Source organism: Myotis brandtii, unplaced genomic scaffold, assembly GCF_000412655.1.
Source record: "Myotis brandtii unplaced genomic scaffold, ASM41265v1 scaffold453, whole genome shotgun sequence".
NCBI lineage: Eukaryota > Metazoa > Chordata > Mammalia > Chiroptera > Vespertilionidae > Myotis > Myotis brandtii.
This window is the reverse complement of record NW_005367314.1, coordinates 543,876-558,365: the sequence shown is the minus strand read 5'-3', so window position 1 is coordinate 558,365 and position 14,490 is coordinate 543,876. Positions and strand designations below refer to the sequence as shown.

At 39.8% G+C, this 14,490-nt stretch overlaps 1 protein-coding gene across 2 annotated transcripts; it reads left to right on the top strand.

The window, feature by feature from the left end:
* The first annotated feature begins 568 nt into the window (after nt 1–568).
* Nucleotides 569–1,653, top strand: LOC102242897 (platelet factor 4). Of its 2 annotated transcripts, none has more exons than XM_014546594.1 (3): nt 569–842; nt 1,157–1,286; nt 1,420–1,653. In XM_014546594.1, the coding sequence occupies exons 1-3, from the start codon at nt 740–742 to the stop codon at nt 1,520–1,522; spliced, it is 336 nt and encodes a 111-aa protein (XP_014402080.1). In that variant the 5' UTR covers nt 569–739; the 3' UTR covers nt 1,523–1,653. The 2 variants fall into 2 exon arrangements, with proteins under 2 accessions (XP_014402080.1, XP_005874883.1); XM_005874821.2 differs by having other exon boundaries at nt 575–842; nt 1,160–1,286.
* Nucleotides 1,654–14,490: the final 12,837 nt, after the last annotated feature.

Sequence of the window (14,490 nt, the reverse complement as noted above, 5' to 3'; positions counted from 1 at the left end):
CGCACCATGTTTTACAGAAAGCGCGCATTCAGATATTACTTTCACAATTTTTCTCAGAGTAAGAGGATCGATTAGGATGTAGGCCTTGCTTCCTAGAGTAAATTGGATGATGGGTTGGTAGAGCTGGTGGGTCTCAGGTGACATTCAGGCCTGAGACCGAATTCAACCTTTGAGTAGCAGAAAACAATGACAGACTACACACCTTGAACACACTCAACTCAACTTAGTGGTAATCAACAAGAAAGGCAGGAGCGAAGAGCAGTTCTTGATAAGGCAGCTGGACGTTGGGAGGGGAGAGAAACTCCCTCAGTCCGGAGGGTACATGCTGCATACATTGCAACCTGGTGACTGCAGGGAACCCCACTGTTACACATAACAAAGAACATGTATTGTATAAGGTTCAAGCACTGTTTCTAATTCCACAAATGTGCATGCATATGAAACCGGTTTGGGGTGTGGATCCTGCTTCAGCTTGCAGCTGAGAGACAGCTGACCTGGGCTTTTTTTACTTCTTCTTCTTCTCCCTGCTCCCCGCCTGTCCCCCTCCCCCAATCTTGGCTGGCCAGAGCCCAACTCTTCTGGCTTCTGCACCAAAGCTCCTCACCCTCCACCCCAGGCTTCCGGACTGGAGAGGCAGTGGGGATAAAACGGGGCTGGAGACTCTGGGAACCATTGGTCTGCAGAGCGCCGGCCCGGATTGCCCTGGTACTCTCTGCTCTCCTCTTGGCACCTCCGCGACATGAGCCTGAGAGTGGGCGCCCGCGCCTCCCGCCCCCGGCCCAGCTCCGGGCTGCTGCTCCTGGGGCTGCTGCTCCTGCCGGCTGTGGTCGCCCAAGTCAGCGGTGAGAACAGAAGCGAGGAGGGAAGGGCCGGGAAGGGCTGGAGAAAGGCAGGGGAACCCCGGGGCTGGGCCAGGTCTGTAAACACAGCGATATTCTCCATGCTTTACTGATCAAAGTTAGGTGTGTGTGGGCACTGGGCCAAGCGCTGTCCCGTGCGTTTCACATCTAGGCACTACTACTTCTTACTGGGGAGGTATGGTTTGTGGGTGGGGAAATGAAGGCTGAACGCAGAGAGAAAGATCCCTAAGGAGGCATTCTAGGCGTCACCACTCCCTCCCTCATGTCCCCCTCCCCCCCACTCCTGTTTTCCCCAGCAGACCCTGAAGAAGGAGATGGGGACCTGCAATGCATGTGTGTGAAGACCAGCTCCCGAGTCCATCCCAAGCACATCACCAGCTTGGAGGTGATCCGGGCTGGACTCCACTGCCCCACCTCCCAAATGATGTGAGTCCTCTCACTTTGCTTGTGCCCACCCTCTGCCTCCTCCACCTTTGCCTATGCCCCCCCGCTACACCCCGATCCACCTGTGTTCAAACCCAGAGACCAAGGGGCTCACCTCTTCTCTTTTCCCTGGCAGAGCCACATTGAAGAATGGAAAGAAAATTTGCCTGGACCCTCATGCTCCCATTTATAAGAAAATAATCAAGAAACTTATGAAAAGTAAACCACCAACTGACTAAATCTGCACATTTACTGTATGATGTTTTGCTTTGCTTTTTCATTTTCAATATAACTATGGAAAATCTATGTTTTATCATCCTTCAAATTCTAAACAAATAAAATCAATCAAGTTGTGATATTTCTTAATAGAGCAACGCATCATAATCCTATATAATAAAGAGGTAATATGCAAATTAGCCCTCACAAGATGGCTGCCTACGACCAGGCAGGCAGGGGGGCGGGGTTAGTGAGGGACAACCAAACAACTGAACAGCAGGCTGCATGGGGTGACCAGGCCAGCAGGGAGGATAATTGGGGGTGACCAGGCTGGTGGGGGGGCAGTTAGGAGTGACCAGGCTGGCGGAGCGGGGGAGGCAGTTAGGGGCGACTAGGCAGGCAGGCAGGTGAGCGATTAGGAGCCAGCAGTCCAGGATTGTGAGAGGGATGCCCGAGGGGTCCCGGATTGGAGAGGGTGCAGTCTGGGCTGAGGGGACACCCTCCCCCCGCCCTGCACGAATTTTGTGCACTGAACCTCTAGTTGTATATAAGAGAAAATCTCCAAAATTTTAAGCAAAAATATATTTTGAAGAAAGGCTTGTTTTAAAAACACTGGTTTTGTTTGGTGCTATATGTTGGCTGAGATATATTTGCATATTTACATGATTGCATTACTTAATAGCTACTTATTTTAGTATTAATACTATAATTAGTTTTGTGAATAAATATTAATAGCACTTAAGCCTTACTGGGATGCTTTGTAAAAAAAATTAAATAAATCAGACTCTGCTTTTATCTCCTTAAGATTTATACTCTACCTCAGTATTAGAAATTAATAAAAATAAAACCAGAACCTCTACTAAACTAATTATATCTATATTTTCCAGAGAATTATATTAAAATATTTAACTCTTTATTGGTCCTTTGATAATGTTGACATTTCACAAAAATGAAATGTTAAGAACAGTTCTCATACCCACATTACTGCCTGTAATGAATCCTGCATTTGGCGAACCTACAGAATTGGTTCCTATTACATTGCATTTGTATACCATGAGTGTTGCTCTGAGCATGCGAATGTCTTGCATAGATATTTTCCCTTAGTATTCTCAGGTTCAGTGAAACCTTATTTTCAGTTTACCACATTGAAAATATTATGATGATATGTTAAAGAGCTATGGGAACCTGGAGAGATGCAAGGTTGTATTTTCATTCATGCTTTAGGAAGACACTACTATACTTTGTGGAGAGAGGAAGGTGTTGAAAGATTGATATGTTAGTTTCCTATTGCTACTATAATTAATTACCACAAACTCAATGTCTTAAGCAACACAGATTTATTATCTTACAGTTCTAGAAGTCACAAGTTCAGATTGGGTTTTGTGAGATAAACTCAGTGTCCTCAGAGTTGCATTCCTTTTGGAAGCTCTAGGGGAAAATCCATTTCCTCATCTTTCTCAGCTTCTAGAGGGGACCTGCAGTCCTCGGTTTGTGGCCCCTTCCTCCATCTTCAGACTATATCACTTCAACCTCGAATTCTGTTGTCACTTTGACCCTCTACTTCTCATACGCTTCCTGCCTTTTAAAAGCACCCTGGTGATTAATCCAGGATGATATTCCTATTTCATGATCCTTAACACATCTGAGAAGTCTTTTTTTCCCCATATAAGGTAATATTTCCACAGCTTCCAGGGATTACAGTACAGAAATATCAGAAGGAGGGGTCATTATTCAGCCTATCATAATGGGCAAGAAGGCAGAATCTAGTTGAGGCAGGAGAAAACTGCAGACCTTCACTCTGGAGCTAATGTCATTTCAACCTCGTGTGGTGGAGGAAGGAATCCAACTGTTAAGAAAAACAGTTCAATTTCCTTGGAGGGCAGAGGGTGGAGGAGCAGGAGAGGCTTTAACAAACTACTTAAATAAACACTATAAAGACTTATGAACTACCACAGTATCTATCTTCCAGATTTCCACACCCACTTTGCCTGTTAGGTAATATTATTCAAATTATGGAGATAAGATCACCTCAGAAAGATTAAGGCCATGGTTTGTTAGAGGCTGAACAGATCAGTCTGACTACCAACTCCCTGCTCTTGCTTCCACACTATGCTGCCATTCACACAGGCCTATCGCGTGTTACCTAATTATTCATAGAGGAACTGTTCCTTAAACCAGCTCCAGAAGATGGAGTAGGAATTTGCCAGAGAGGCAAAAGGAAGAATGGGACTGCCACAAGATGACAGTAAGTTGAAAGACACAAGATCAGTGAGTCCTCAGCACGTTATTGTTTTGCAGAGCTGGAGTGTCTGCGGGGAGAGTGAATGATGGTCTCCCAACTAGTTTTCACCCATTTGTGTTCTTCACCTTCAGCCCAACTTACCCATAGTCAAAGGAATTATCTTCTCAAAACCAGACACTTCCCTGCATAACACTTTCAAGGTCCAAAGTCCTGAGCATGGCACCCAAGTCTGTGCCCCACTCACTTCCACTCTGTGTCTTAGTTTCCTCATCTGTAAAATGGGAAAATTATGAGTGTCTCTTCATAGATTATAGTAAGGACCAAATAGATGATGCATGCAGAACACATGACCTAGTTCCTCATACATAATCTGTGCTTAAAAATTAGCAACTCTTTTTTTTTAAGTATATTTTTATTGATTTCAGAGAGGAAGGGAGAGGGAGAGGGAATCATTGATCGGGCTGCCTCCTGCATGCCCCCTACCGGGGATTGATCCTGCAACTCTGGTCATGTGCCCTGACTGGGAACCGGTAATCTCTTGGTGCATGGGTCAATGCTTACCCATTGAGCCACACCGGCTGGGCAACAATTGGTAACTCTTAATTATTATGATTGCTCTCAATATTTCTCTCACTGCACCATTTCAGTCACTTTGGAGTGCTGAATAAGTCATTTAAAAGAGTTATTCTTGGTGATAAGTAGCAAAAATGTTTGCAATGGCAATAAAATTTCCTCAAACCAAACGAATTTTGAGAGAGAAAGCATTGAGAGGTACAATATTTTTTGCTTAGTTTCCTTTTACTGCACATAGTTGAAATCAATAATGAGTAGGTGTGACTCAAAGGGCCAAAGGATCAAAACAAATTTTTCAATGTCAACCAGTGCTGGTGGTTTGTAAATACTCCCTTCCTTCAGAATTACCTTGACTAAAGAACACTTTTAAGCTGCCGCCTTTATCAGCAATGGTATCCAGAGAGCTCTTTCCTGCTGAGAAATGGCCAAGTCAGGTGCAGTTTACTATAGCTGCCTGCTGTTTTAAACATTTATGGAGTGATAAAGGTTGAATATACTTAAATATTTTATTTTATTTTATTTTATTTATTTTTACTGGCTTGAAGCACTTCAGTCAGTAGTAAATGTTCACAACTAGGCACTTACTGCACAGTCAAGAACCCTATCAAAAACCAAAACCACCAGAGATTATTTTGCTCTTGGAAGTTGTTCCACATTTTCTACTTTTTGGTTCCTCCCCCAACCACCCTTTCTAAGGTCTTTGTGATTAAAAAAAAAAAAGTTTCCTCTTTGATGCATAGAGCATTGAGGTTTAGTTGGTTTTAAAGATATATACATTTTTCTCTCATTATAAAGACAATGCATGCATGCTTATCATAGATAACAGAAAATGCAGAGGAAATAGGGAGAAAACTTTAAAAAACTAATTTCACTACTCAAAATGTTCTTTTTTTTAAAAAAATTAGTCATTTACTATTGTTGCAGAATGGGAGAGAATTTCCCACACTCTATGCTTCTTTAGTTCTTATGACTGGACTAGTTATAAAATAAGAAAATTGACACAAGACTAGATCAACAGAAGAAAAAACAATTTAATATGTGCATAGGAGATTCACAACTTGATGCTGACATCATAAAATGAGGCTCAAAGAAATGATTGAACGAGGACCTATCTATACTTTTTAGACAAAGAAACAAGAAATTTTTGAGAAAATCAACAAGACAAAGTGCTCATTAGAAAGGAATCTAAGCCAGTTTGGGGATTCATCGATGAGGAACCTGCACAAAAGTTGGGCGTTATAAGGTTTCTTTAAACACGTTTTTTCAACCCTGGATTTTATACCTTTTGTGATAAGGTTGCCTCTCAGTCCTTCAGGAGCAGGGAGAACACCTGTATAGAGATTTATTTCCTGTTTTTGAGCAGTCAGGAGAGTCAGGGAGTTCTTCCTGCCCCTCGGGTGATTTTAGTTCAAATTAATCAATATGCCATTGTGGGCTATCTCGGGGCAGCCTGCCCTGGGCCTTGACAATATGATTATCAGGTGAACTGCTAATTTTCAATAAAATACCATTGTGAATAGTCATAAAGGAAACCCCATTGTTAATGACCTCATTGCATTGCCATTAGTTAGAAAGCATTTCTTGTCCCAGTTTGGGATAATGGAATAAGTTTTTCCCTGGCCAGAGAAAGAATGTGGAACCCATTTATACATTTATAAGTACTGTGTATATATGTAGTCACTTTGTGTTTATGTATGTATATACGTATGTATATCTGTATTTACATACACACACCCCAAAACAAGTTCACAATACAATACTTATTCTTGCTTTGTATAATGTGTTCTGATATTTTATTTTCTATATTCTCCTGTTCTACTTTATCCTCTTGAAAAAAACATGTGGCCACAGGCCTATAAAGTGATTTCAGAACCCACTAAGGATTATAACTCATAGTCTGAAAACATTGCTCTAGTTCTTTGACTAAAGAGTCACGTTTTAACATGCTATGTTGGTTCCACACTCTAATTAGTGCTTCCCAAGATATGTAGGGCAGCACGTGCAGGATGCTCAGGACCAGCAGGATAGTTAAGTCTCTTTGCCTGGAATCCACCTTCAATCTCAACCCTCTGGCCTGACCTAGGGTTGAAGTTCTGAGGATGCCATGAGGAGCAGCTCTTAAGGCAGCGGTTCTCAACCTGTGGGTCACAACCCCTTTGGCGGTCGAACGACCCTTTCACAGGGGTCGCCTAAGACCATCCTGCATATCAGATATTTACATTATGATTCATAACAGTAGCAACATTACAGTTATGAAGTAGCAACGAAAATAATTTTATGGTTGGGTCACAATATGAGGAACTGTATTTAAAGGGCCAGAAGGTTGAGAACCACTGTCTTAAGGGGAAGATGTAACAGCAAGTAGGACATTGTCTAGGTTGTTGAGATCTGCATCCTTTCCAGGGGTGGGGAACCTTTTTGCTGACAAGGGCCATTTGGATATTTATAACATCATTCACAGGCCATACAAAGTTATCAACTTAAAAATTAGCCTGCTATGTTTGGTCAAACACTTAATTAACTCACCCCTAACGCCTTGGCAGGGCCAGACCAAATGATTTCACTGGCCTTATATGGCCTGCAGGCCAGACAATCCCCACCCAACTGTTGGGGGCTCTTATTTATACTCACTGCCCACTCTGCTTCAGCCATTGTACATCCCAGTTTGGGATCTCATGCACACTGATTTGAGGGTTGAAAATACATTGCTTTCTAGAAGCATTTGGAAACAGCAAACATACTCAATAAATTTAAGTCATGTTTTTATATTTATTCTTCACCTATAGCTCTTTTTCTTATCCCTGTAATTTCTGGTTTTAGCCCAATGGAATTTAATAAGATTGTCTTGGGTCACATCTCAATTTTGACTCTGTGTGACCCTGAGTCTCCTAGGTTTCCTTATCTGCCAAACAAAGGCAGTACTGTACACCTCACAGGGCTCTGGAAAGGAATACACAATATGGGTCTGACTCAGAATTAAAACCCAATAAGTACAAGTTACTTTTCTTCCATTTCTTGGGAGTTTTATCCCCAGAACACATATTTACAAACAGCGGTGACCACAATCCAGCTAGTAATCAATCCATTAAGAACACAGACAACAAGCCAGACCTTCCGCCTCCCTTCTATGCCTGCTCCTCATGGAACCACAACCCAAAGCTTGTGCTGATAACTAGTTAAGAACCAAAAAAGTTTAACAGGATAGAAACAAGCTGTATTTTCCCTTCATAGTAACAGCTAAAAGAAAGTCAAATAACAAAACCACAATGCTTATCAACCAGCATACCTATAAGATACACAGTACCGCTGGCAATTTGGAGCCTGGCTTAATTGTCTATCTACTAAGAAAACAAGGAAAAGAAATAAATTTTGGATGTTAACATTGCCAAATATTTATTTCATTGCTGAAGCAGGCACAGCATGGGGATTATGCTATTATCAGCTGCCTTGTGGTGACAGGTAGTAAAAGTTCAAACCAGAGCAGTCATCAAGCAGATAACTAGTGATCAGCTTGAAATGATCACCTCTCACTTACCAGCTGTGTTTAGAAATTAAGTCTTCTGTTCTGCAGTAATTCTAGAGATAATGGTAGGATCTATTGGAAAATAAGTAATAAAGCAATATACATATTGCCACAGAATATGATTAAACTGATGTGTAATTGTTTGTTTCCCGCTTTTAGATCAGGGAGTAGAGGTCATACTTATTAACCTCTCTTTATCCCTATTTCCAGAAAAAATTACTCACAAAGTAAGTGCTAAGTAAATGTCAAATATTAACTACAAGGGAGGAAATAATGCAGTTAGCAGAGTGCTAGATACGGCATCTAGCCAACAGAAAGTTGGTTAAAGACTGTATTCCCAACTCCTGACCTTGTTAGGCTCAGAGACTGTGCCAAATTATTCATAGATATTATAACACACTCATGCCATTTGTCCCATCAGTGACTTATATGATTTTTTTGTTAGAGTCACACCTGTAATTATTAGGGGATCTGCTAAGAATTTTCCTTACCTGTCCATGTACCCCTCCAGTCACACTCATATGCCATATGTGCTCATTAAATGTATTTGATTGTAGATATTCACATTCAATGTATAACAAACACATATATAAAATATACACAACCAAGCCATTCACCACTTCTACCATACCTAATTGGATATCATATATCTTTAATGTCCTCAACTATTTTAGAAATGTCAATCAATGGACTAGCTCAGTTATATAGTTACAGAAACACCTCTTTGAAATAAATATCATTTCAAATTCCCTGCCTCCAAGATTATGTGAATATATGGACAGAGCCTAGAAAGGAAAAATAAAAATAAATGTTTTTCTGGCCAAAAATTGGGGAATAATGAACATTGAAAAATGCTGTTTACATTAGCTCAATATCAAGTTTTTATGGTTATTCATAATTTTCCTAGTTGAAATCTATTTCTTTATGCCATGTATGCTATTTTCTTTGGCAGTTTATATTTCAACTTCCTAAATTTTGTTTCCATAATATCGTAATGTCATAATGATGTCTTCATCTCCAAACGAATTTCTTATGTGATTATTTCTAAGAAATTTCCTTCATTTCCTTATTCTTTTGTAATTTTGGCAATCCTGAACTTATTTTTGTACACAATATGGTCACGATGTTATTTGTTTAGTGAGTACCACTTCCAGAAAGTTTAGGAAACAATTTTTAAAAAATGGAGATGAAAAATCATTTATAAAAATATTTTTAAAACCAATAAACATTTTAAAAAATTGCACAGAGCTAATATACCAAATGGTTCCCAGGGTTAAGTGAATGACTTTAAATATTTGTAGGCTGATCATATCATCAGATTATCATACCAAGAACAGAAAAATAAATAATCTAGCATTACATAAAAAAGTAGACAGACTAAAGGAAGAATTTTATGGCAGAAATTGGACTTTATCCAAGTTACATCTTTTACTACACCTATCACTTTGCCTTACACACACAAATAAAAATTTAAAAGGTATGGGATGAATAGCTATTATTCCTGCACTTCCTGCCCAGACCTTGTACCTTTCATTAGCTAGACCCTCCAGTCTTCCATGAGGTAGATGGTCCATAAGGCCAAACATTCTCTAGCTCCATTTATGGCAGTCAACCAGAGCCTTCCTTTTGTTATTCCTGACACTGCTGAAATTCTGTTCTAGACCTCAGCATCTCTCTCATGCCTCTGGCTTTGAATATATCTGCAGCTCTCTTGTGTTCTTTGAACATGCTGACAGACACTGGCCTCAGAACCTCCTAGGAACTTTGGTTCAGACTCATTTCTCTTGCTTGGTCAGGTAGACTACTCTTCTCCAGCTCTTACACACAATTCAAACTCTGGCTCATCTGTGTCTGCCGAGAGGTTTTATTCATGTTGAGTGGTCAAAACAAGCAAAAGAAAGTAAGGACATTTTAGGTTGTTGCAATCCTCCAAGGGTGTCCTGACCTCAGGACACATTGCTTGCAGAAAACAGTGTGACCCGAAACGATTCGTTCATGCACTTTTTCAACAAACATTTGCTGAATGTTTAGTATGAGCCAGATACACATTGGCAATGGGTAATGCAAAGAGAAATGAGATCTGTTATCTCCCTTGCAGAGTGCATGATCTAGCATGGGAGTGTGTAAACCAATGCTCCCCGACAATGTGATCTGTATCCAAGGGCCAAGGAAACTGCTGGGATGGAGTTATGGGCTTTCTGATGGAGCTGACGTTTGAAAAGGCTCCTGAGTGAGTGACAAGCAGGAGCCTCTGGTGACTGGGCCATCCCTACCCATCTGCTCTATCTCTGCACTCCCTGCCTTGGTGTGAAACTTCAGGTTTAAAAATAATAAACTATTTTTGTTCTTGGGTAATACCATACTGCTTCCAGCTTTCATGCCTTTGCTTACTTGGTCCTCTTTTCTGGAATGTGTCCCTGACTCACTTCCCTTAGGTAACACCCTCCTCTAGAAAGTTTTCTCTGATAGCTGCTACCCTTCCTAGAAAGGGCATCAGGTGCATCGCCCCCCTTCCCGGGTGCCTATAAGGTTCTGAACATTCCTGAGTATCATAAACCTCCAGACAACCCCGTATCTTTCTGTCCTACTCCCATAGACTGTGAATTGGGTAGTGGCAAGGTTTGTCTTTTCCCTCTTTGTAGCCTAATTGAGAATCTTAGTTTTAGCTTATAAGTGGCAATAATTGTTGAAGGGATGAATGGATAGATGGATTAAAAATAGAGTAAATAGAGCAGTTTGTGTTGGAAAGTTATTTCTAGTAGAAGTCTGAAAGATGAATGGTGTTAAGCAAAACTAAACTAGACAGAATCTAGTTTAAACAATCTTTAAAAAACAAAGGAAAGAAAATCTATTGGTCTATATAATTGAAAAGTCCATAAATAAGTCAGAGCCCCCTGGCATGCACTTTCCTCTGGGTGTCATTACTTGAGGAATGGCTAACTCTAGGCCCCATTTTACCAGTTTACCAAAATCCAGGAATAATTGTCAACCTCTTTTTCATTGTTTTAAGAAAAAAACCCTAGGGCAGGGGTGGGCAACCCCTGGCACGCGTGCCAAACATGGCAAGCCAGTAACTTTTGCTGGCACCCGAAACCCTCTCTTATAATCTTCCATTTACAATTTTTTTCTTAATATCGACTTTTTTATTTTTCAGATAAATTCAGTGTAGGTGCATCTTAGATAAATAAATAATTTTACATAACAAGTTATCTTAAAGACCATAGACATGGATTGACGAGAGAGGGGAAGAGCAATTTCTATGCCTCTGCCTTAACTCTCCCTGCCTTCCTAGATCCGACCAGTGTTTTGGTTTCATCCACATACGCTTGTGAATCTTTGTTCTCAGTGATGAATTTTGTTAAGTCTCGTAATAGGAGTAGCCTGACGGATGAAAGTAGTAGCTCGGGCATATCTCTGAAGGTCATGAAATATAAACCTGATGTAAAATCTCTGTCATCAGTGATGCAGCAGCAAAAGTCCCACTGATAATATCAAACGGAGTCATAAAGTTTTCTGTCGGACTATCAGTGTACATGTATATATTAAAAAATAAATGTATTTTTCATAATCACATACTGTGTTTTTGTTGCTTGAATGAATTTTATTATTTCTTCAAGGTTCTTCACATACGTACACCTTAAGAGATAACAAGTAGGCGTAACATGTTCTCAAAAAATTAGGGTTGGCACGCAGAGGAATTTTGAGTAAGAGATTTTGCTGGTTTTGGCACACACTCACAAAAAGGTTGCCCACCCTTGCCCTAGGCACTGTTTCTCATTTGACCAGGTTTAAGTCACTTGCCCATCTCTGAATCAATCAGCAGGGTTGTGGGGTGGGCCCCTATGGGAAGTAACTGGGGGATGAACCCCAAGCACCTATAGGTAAATCTAGGGTGTGTTATTAAAGAAAGAGAAAGTAGGGGCAGTTATGCTATCTCTGGGGAGATTTGAATAGAAACATTGACTCTGTTCCCAGTGCACACTCATGCCCTTGGCCTATAGGGGTAGATTGAGTCAAGAATTCAATGTCAAGTTTAAAAATCTTCACTCTTCTTCCCACGGAGCCAGTGTCATTGGGTAATTTTAGGGAAATAGATCTGGAAGTTGTGTGCGAATAAGCTCTAGGGGTAGAGCAGAGTTCCACTGCCCATTCCCACCTGCCAGTCATCATGGCTCATTCTCAGGATGCAGCAGTGTCTTGGCCTAAGTGCCCTCAAAAAAGCAGAGCTAGTCATCAGCCTGCCATGCAGGAAAATTTATTTGGGGAAATGTCCCCAATATGGGGACTGGAAAACTGGGAAAATGTGAAGTAGAAAAGAGGGTGTGGGCAACTGGGGTTTAGTCCTACTGGAGACACTCTGGGAAATCAGGTTGAATATCTGCCTAAAACACGAAAGGTGGGGAAATGTTTACTGATTACCTCCTGTTCCTTGTTGGGCAAGAGATTTTTCCATGGTAGTGACAGAAACTTTAGGACAGAAAGATACCTGGTACAGTTGAGGTGAGGAGCTTTAAGTTTACATATGCATGAAGTTGGTGGCTGCAGCAATGACAGGGCAAAACAGTGGATCTAGAAGACGTAATCATCCTGGATTGTACTAAATATAAACTCTGATTCATAATGATTACAGGGCAAAAAGAATTTAATCCCCAAAGTTTCCACTTTAAAGATTCTTCTATTTCTTTAAGAGCCATTGCACGGATTCAAAGGTTGTGCATAAATACTTGGCGATCAACTCTCACAAAAGTCATTGTCTTACAGAAGCACTTGTTCAAGCAAGAGAGTAAGCACTAGATTACCCATCCCTGTGCTTATAAATATTTATACATTTTGGTTGATGGAGATCTTATGGATTCAAATGACATGTTAAGAAGAAAATAACAACAACTAAGAAAATTTTTCTATTTCATTTTTGAAAACAAGTAACTGATGAAGCCATTCCCAGGAATCGAATTTACACAAATGATGAACAGGTTTAATTTGATTTTCTGGAAGCTTCCATTCATAAATTGAAATTTTGAACTCCCTGTGTACTCCTCATTTGCTTCAGTTGAAGGTTGGGTCTGGAGACCATTACAGCAAACACTTTGTGTTTTTCTTCAGTTACAAGAAATAGATGAGAGATTTAGACATCATGATTAATGCTGAAGACAAACTATGTAAGCCTATGAAACATGATGAAGTGTCCAAAAGGGGGAAGCAGATAGTTTGGATTGTTTGAGCAAATGTGAACTCAACAAAAATTCAATTCCCTTTCTAGGAAGCTATGATGTAAAGCATGCATGTCCACTGATTTTATTTTGGTGGTATTCTACATTGATTGAGAAAGGGAAATGTTTTTCAAAGTGAACTTTTCATTTAAAAATAATTTTAAATTTACAAAAGTCGAAAAAATAGTAGTTTCAATGTAACCTTCTCCGAGTTGCCCATTGCGAACATTTTACATTACCACGGTACATTTACCAAAGCTAAGAAACCAACAATCACACATTACTATGAACAAAACTCCAAACTTTATTTGGATTTTACCGTTTTTTTCCACTTACTGTCCTCTTTCTGCTTCAGGATGTGGTTATCATGTCTCCATACTTCCTTCCAAACTGTGATAGCATCTTAGTCTTTTCCTATTATTCATGACCTTGACAGTTTTGAAGAATATAGTCATCTATTTAATATTTCTCAACTTAGTTTTGGAGAATGTTGTTCTCATGGTTAGACTGGGTTTATGAACTTTTAGAAAAAATACCAAAGAGGTGATGTACCCTTCTCATTATCATATCATACCAGTGGGTACATGATTTCCATCTGACATCACATTGATGATATTAACCTTCATCATGTAGTTAATGGATGGACATTTGCCAGATTTCTCCATAGATTACTCCATGGTAAGATAACTATTACTATGATCAGAATAACATGTTTTTAAATCATTCCTCTCTGGAAGTTCTTACCCATATATCACAGAGCGTTTTCATCATAGCATAATGGTTAAATGCCATCTCTCTGGGTTTGAGAACCAGGCTCAGTATTCTGTGACCTTAGGAAAGTTACTTAACCTCTCTGCGCCTCAGTTCTTTATCTGTAACCTTAAAGCCCCATCAAGAAAACAATAATATCTACTTCACAGGGAGGTTTGGAATATTGAATGAATCAAAATTTGTAAAACCTTTAGACCACCACCTGGAATTTAGCACAAAATATTTGTGCTGTACCTTGGGATGAGTGTAGACGTTAAGTAACTTGCCCATGTTCTGTGGTAATAAATAAAGGAAGTGGCCTCTTTCATATTCATGCAGACTCTTGTAAGCTCTTGTAATTTGTCAGCTAATATGTTGGTTGAAAAAAATTTTTTTCCAGTGACCTGTTAAAATTTGTTCCATAAACAGAAGTTAGGAGAGATTAGAGGGGAAAAAATCTCTTCATGTCTTTCTGACTTTTACAAACTTTATAAAACGAGTCAGTATAAAACTTGCAACTAGAAAACAAGCCAAAAAAAACCCACCCCACATCTTTTTAATTTTAAAGAGTAGCTTTTGTATTTTGGGGCCAGTTTCCCATCAAATTCCAGAAAATGAACCATAACAAGAGGAATAACCACACAAATTCTTGATTACTCATGAGCTATCATATATATATATATTTTTTAAATA

What these genes read in the sequence shown, in the direction of transcription:
- LOC102242897 (XM_014546594.1), top strand. Translation starts at nt 740, where the DNA reads ATGAGCCTGAGAGTGGGCGCCCGCGCCTCCCGCCCCCGGCCCAGCTCC. An exon ending in TGTGGTCGCCCAAGTCAGCG is followed by an intron (nt 843 to 1,156) that starts GTGAGAACAGAA and finishes TGTTTTCCCCAG; the next exon opens with CAGACCCTGAAGAAGGAGAT. An exon ending in TGCCCCACCTCCCAAATGAT is followed by an intron (nt 1,287 to 1,419) that starts GTGAGTCCTCTC and finishes TTTCCCTGGCAG; the next exon opens with AGCCACATTGAAGAATGGAA.